The sequence below is a fragment of the Achroia grisella genome, unplaced genomic scaffold (genome assembly GCF_030625045.1).
Source record: "Achroia grisella isolate CSIRO2021 unplaced genomic scaffold, CSIRO_AGI_Agris_v1 utg918, whole genome shotgun sequence".
In the NCBI taxonomy this organism is placed as follows: Eukaryota; Metazoa; Arthropoda; class Insecta; order Lepidoptera; family Pyralidae; genus Achroia; species Achroia grisella.
Window position 1 is genome coordinate 2,325,180 of NW_026713067.1, and position 4,920 is coordinate 2,330,099.

At 51.7% G+C, this 4,920-nt stretch overlaps 1 protein-coding gene across 1 annotated transcript; it reads left to right on the top strand.

Moving 5' to 3' along the window:
- Positions 1–301: 301 nt before the first annotated feature.
- Positions 302–4,562, top strand: LOC131853936 (uncharacterized). Its single transcript, XM_059205028.1, has 2 exons — positions 302–3,456; positions 4,397–4,562. The coding sequence occupies exons 1-2, from the start codon at positions 302–304 to the stop codon at positions 4,560–4,562; spliced, it is 3,321 nt and encodes a 1,106-aa protein (XP_059061011.1).
- Positions 4,563–4,920: the final 358 nt, after the last annotated feature.

The window sequence follows — 4,920 nt, forward strand, 5'->3', positions numbered from 1 at the left end:
CGTCGCAGATCATGAGGACGTTGGAGCAGCGGTACGGCCGGACAGAGGCCATCATCGACCGCGCCCTCAAAGATCTGAGAAGGATGCCGGTAATAGGAACATCGACAACAGAGGTGATTGACTTCGCCATTAAACTACAGAACATCACCACCATCGTCGCGGATATCGACAGGGGGCGAGATTCCTACATAATCCCGCGCTTGAGAGTGAAGTGTCAGAGAAGCTGACCCCTCACTTACAGGTCCACTGGTGTCACTACGCTGAAAAAAACAAGGAGGACACTAGACCTACGATCATCAAGATGGCAGAGTTTTTAATGAGCGAAGCCGATCTCATGACCCGACATCTGCGAATAGCATCACCAACGAGACGAACGAGCGCGCTACCCACGAAGCAGCCCCCAAAGCAACCCACTAGGCAACCCATACCGAAAGCAACGATGTCGGCACCTCGGCGACAGATGACGGATCGTGGCGCGGCCGTATACGCCGCCGTAGAAAAGAGCGAACAGAGTACCGAATGTCTCTGTTGCGGCGCCGCACACGTAACGCCGAAGTGTAAGAAGCTGAACGACATGTCGTTATCGGACAGATGGGAGTGGGCGAAAACAAATAAGATGTGCTTCCAATGCATGAACAGCACGCACAGAAGGTTCAAGTGTAAGGCACGCAAATGTGGTGTGAGAGAGTGTCGTAAGCCACACCACGCCCTGCTGCATCCCCCAGAAGAGCCGCCGAAGCGGCAAGAGGACACCGCGATTACAGCCGCAGCACGCTTGCCAGAGAACAGCCAAGTGTTGTTAAAGGTGTGTCCCATCATCGTGAAAGGCAAGACGGGACGCGAAGTAGAGACGTACGCGATGCTAGATGAAGGCTCGACGGTTACACTCATCGATGCGGAGATCGCAGAACAGATCGGAGCCGAAGGTCCGACGCGATCTCTGAGAATTCAGGGAGCGGCCTCGAGCTGGCACGAAGCCTCAAGCCGAGTGGCTGATGTCATCATCAGAGGGCGACACCATACGGACGAAGAACACTCGGTGAGGGCGCGTACGATCCGGGATCTCACCCTAGGAACGCAGCGAGTGAACCCGGAAATACTCGCGTACGGACACCTGCGACAACTCACTTGCGAGCAAGTGTGCTACGAAGATGCCAGACCCAAGGTCTTGATCGGGTCAGACAACTGGCATCTGATTGTTACGCGGAAGCTGCTCACAGGAAGGCACAATCAACCCGCAGCGTCGCTGACACGACTGGGATGGGTCATCCACGGAACGGTACCCAGAAGTGTCGTGGAAGACGAGGAACATGTCCTCCACGTGCGGTTGACACAGCGCAACGCCGAGCCAGACATGCGGCATATAGAGGGCATAATAAAAGCGCATTACGACATCGACGCGTTGGGTATATCGTCGAAGAGATTACCCATCGCTAAGGAGGAGCGCGCCGTCGCCACATTCAACTGCACAGCGACGAGAGTGGATGGGCGATACGTCGTAGGATTGCCGTGGGAGAGAGATAACGTCATTCTACCTCCCAGCTACGACATGGCAGCGAGCCGACTGAGGGGAATAGAGCGGCGGATGGATCGCTCTACGGAATTCCGGCTGGCGTATACCGCGGAGATAAACAAGTTGTTGGACAAGGGTTACGCCGAGAAAGTAACCGACGACCGGTTCGACAACGACCGCGCGTGGTACCTTCCCCATTTCGGAGTGACGAATCCGAATAAACCCGGAAAGCTGCGACTCGTATTCGACGCCGCGGCCCGTTCGAAGGGAATTTGCTTGAACGACGCACTGCTGGATGGGCCAGATATGCTACGGTCGCTTAACGGTGTGTTATACCGTTTCCGCGAGAAGCCCGTAGCTATCACGGCGGACATACGAGAGATGTTCCTGCAGATTAAGATACGGGAAGAAGATAGAGCAGCACAACAGTTTCTGTGGCGAGGAGATGACAGGATTAACCCGCCGCAGAAATACGTAATGACCTCAATGATTTTCGGGGCGAGGAGCTCACCGTTCATCGCACACAGCGTTCGAGACAGAAACGCGGCAGAGCACCGAGAGTCGCACCCGTCAGCGTACACCGCCATAACAAGGAACCACTACATGGACGACTGGGTCGATAGCTTTGACTCCGAAGAGGAAGCAGCCCGCGCCATACGAGAGGTAGCAGAGGTTCATGGCGGGATAGGATTCACGCTGGCGGGTTGGAATACAAACCGACCGAGCCTGCTAGAGAATGTGAGTGAGGACCAGCGAGCGAGGACGCCGAAGGAACTGGGAGCCAACGCACATCCATACGGAAAGACATTGGGGTTATTGTGGATGTCAGCCGAAGACCAGCTGGCGTTCAACACCGGCATGCCACGCGTCCCACGAGAAGTGAAGCACGGCACACGGATACCGACGAAAAGGGAAGCCCTAGGAGCGGTGATGTCATTGTTCGACCCGCTCGGGCTGCTGAGCCCTTACACCATCACGGCAAAAATCATCTTGCAGGCGCTGTGGGTGCAGAAGGTCGAATGGGATGACCCTCTGCCCGCCGAGGAAGCGCGGACGTTCCAGGAATGGAGAGACGACCTAGCGTATATAGAGGAACTAAGATTGCCGCGATGGTATGGCACGAACGACAGCCAACGGTCGCAACTGCACGTATTCACGGACGCAAGCGAACAGGCATATGCCACAGCCGCGTATTGGAGGACGGAACGCGGGGATCGTAGCGTTGACGCAGTCCTAGTAGCAGCCAAAGCGAGGGTAGCGCCCATGAAAGCGCAGAGTATACCCCGGATGGAGCTTCAGGCGAGCCTGGTAGGACCCCCACTGGCCGCTGACGTACTGAAAGGACGTCGTCGCGCGGCCGAAGTCTTCCTATGGACGGTCTCGAAGAAGACGCTACATTGGACTAGGAACGACACCGCTCGATACAATCCACACGCGGCCCGCCGGATGGCAGAAAGCGCCGAACATACAGAACCAACACAGTGGCGCTGGGTACCGACCGCCCACGACGTAACTAACGACGCGACCCGCGCGAGATATACAATACGGACCGCCGCCGACAGATCCGTCGGGCCGGCGCTTGTGTACGCTCCAGAGAAAGAACGACCCAAGGAAAGCAAGCCCGTCCCTGCAGAGACAGTAGCCCGTGCCCGGGCGAAGGCAAAGCCCGTAATGGACAGAATGCGGTTCTCCTCATATGACCGAGTGAGGAGGACCCCGGCACAGGTGCTGCTGCTCGCAGAAGAATACAGGCGACGGGCATGGAAGCTGGGCCGGGAGCGCCCCGCCGAAGCGGGGAAATGGGTCAAGTGGCGTTGCGGTGAACGCGGACGGACGGACGGACGCGAGGGAATTTTTCGAAGGCCGACCCGAAGGCTGGTGGTCCTCCCTAGGGATAAGGGCTGCGAAGATCTGCGCCGGGGGGAGGCTGTTGCGGACCACGAGTCGGCATCGAAAATATGTAAATAAATTTGTGTATAAATTTGTATTTTTCCAGTGTTTGACTATTGTTTAGGTTAGACTATTGTTTGTACCATATACCCTTTGTAGCGGCATAGATACTGTGAATTCTATGTCCGCCCATTGTGTAAATTCTTAGGGATCACAGCTTTAGTGTAGCCTGAACATGTGGCATTTAGTCGCACGTGGTTTTTTGTAGTTTTTTGTATTGTTACTATTGTATTTAATTTTAAATGTGTGCGTATTCGCTGTTCCGGCCCGTCGGTCACCGACATGTGCAGGAATTGTCGGGAGGGTGGGACGGCCGACGCGCACAGCTCGGCGGGGGTGGGGAAGGACGCGCTCGGGCGCCCGTAAAAGGCGGGTTGGTTCTCGATCGCGCTCTCTTACGCATACGCCACCGACGAAGAACCACCGCCGGCGCAACGACCAAGAAAACCCCACTCCGGCCGGCCGACCCATAGAATAAGAAACAAATTGAAATACAGTCCACATATTTTGAAAATCGAAGATCTTTTAATTGTGTACCCCACACAACTGTTAGGCGTTACGAAGTACGACGGGTCAGCTAGTATTAAATAAAAACGAGTTAAAGTTACAATTTTAAAAGGCTTAGGCACTGCTTGGAAACCTTCACCGTGCTTTACAATATTAAGGGTCGGTTTTATAAAGCTACTATGTTAGTAGTCCATTCTTCCAGGACTTTACATGTCTTTAAAATACAGTATGTATTTAATTTACAATACTCTATCTATATTATTTACATAAAAGCAAAAATGCCCTACTTAGCTTGGGACTAGATGGATGGATGGATTTATATATTTGTATTAACAAGGCACTTTGGTTCATTGTCTTTTAAAAAAATATAAGCCTATAATTGTGTAAGCTGTGGAACATTGCTCAGGGAGCAAAACATGTGTGTAGGCAAACACCAGGCCATAGTTTGATGGTATTAAATAAATCATATTATGGTAACCACCGCTGGAAAACTAAAGTACCAACAGTCCACGAACCGTGCAGTATAGAAATTGGGTTGGAGGTATCTGAAGAAAACAATAAGTTTGATAATAGGGTACTTGTACAAAAATGATCGGCAACGCGCACGTGATACCCCTGGTGTTTTAGGCGTCCATAGGCTACGGTAACCATTTACCATCAGATGGGCCCTATGCTTGATCGTAGTATAAAAAAAACTTGTACAAAAACAATAGTCTGTGTTACGTGAGTTGTAATTATAAAAAATAAAAATAATAATCGGCCTTATCTATATCTTAATGATAATTAACCTTATCTAGTTAAAAATAGTAGTCATGGTCATGTGAAGGTAGGTTTTACTTCCCAAAAGAATAAAAGATGTCTAAAAAAGTACATATACTTTATTACATAAAAAATATTATTATAATGGCACAACATATTAGTATTTTTGAGTTGAGTTGCTGGAACATTCA

What these genes read in the sequence shown, in the direction of transcription:
- LOC131853936 (XM_059205028.1), top strand. Translation starts at nt 302, where the DNA reads ATGGCAGAGTTTTTAATGAGCGAAGCCGATCTCATGACCCGACATCTG. An exon ending in GAGGCTGTTGCGGACCACGA is followed by an intron (nt 3,457 to 4,396) that starts GTCGGCATCGAA and finishes ACATGTGTGTAG; the next exon opens with GCAAACACCAGGCCATAGTT.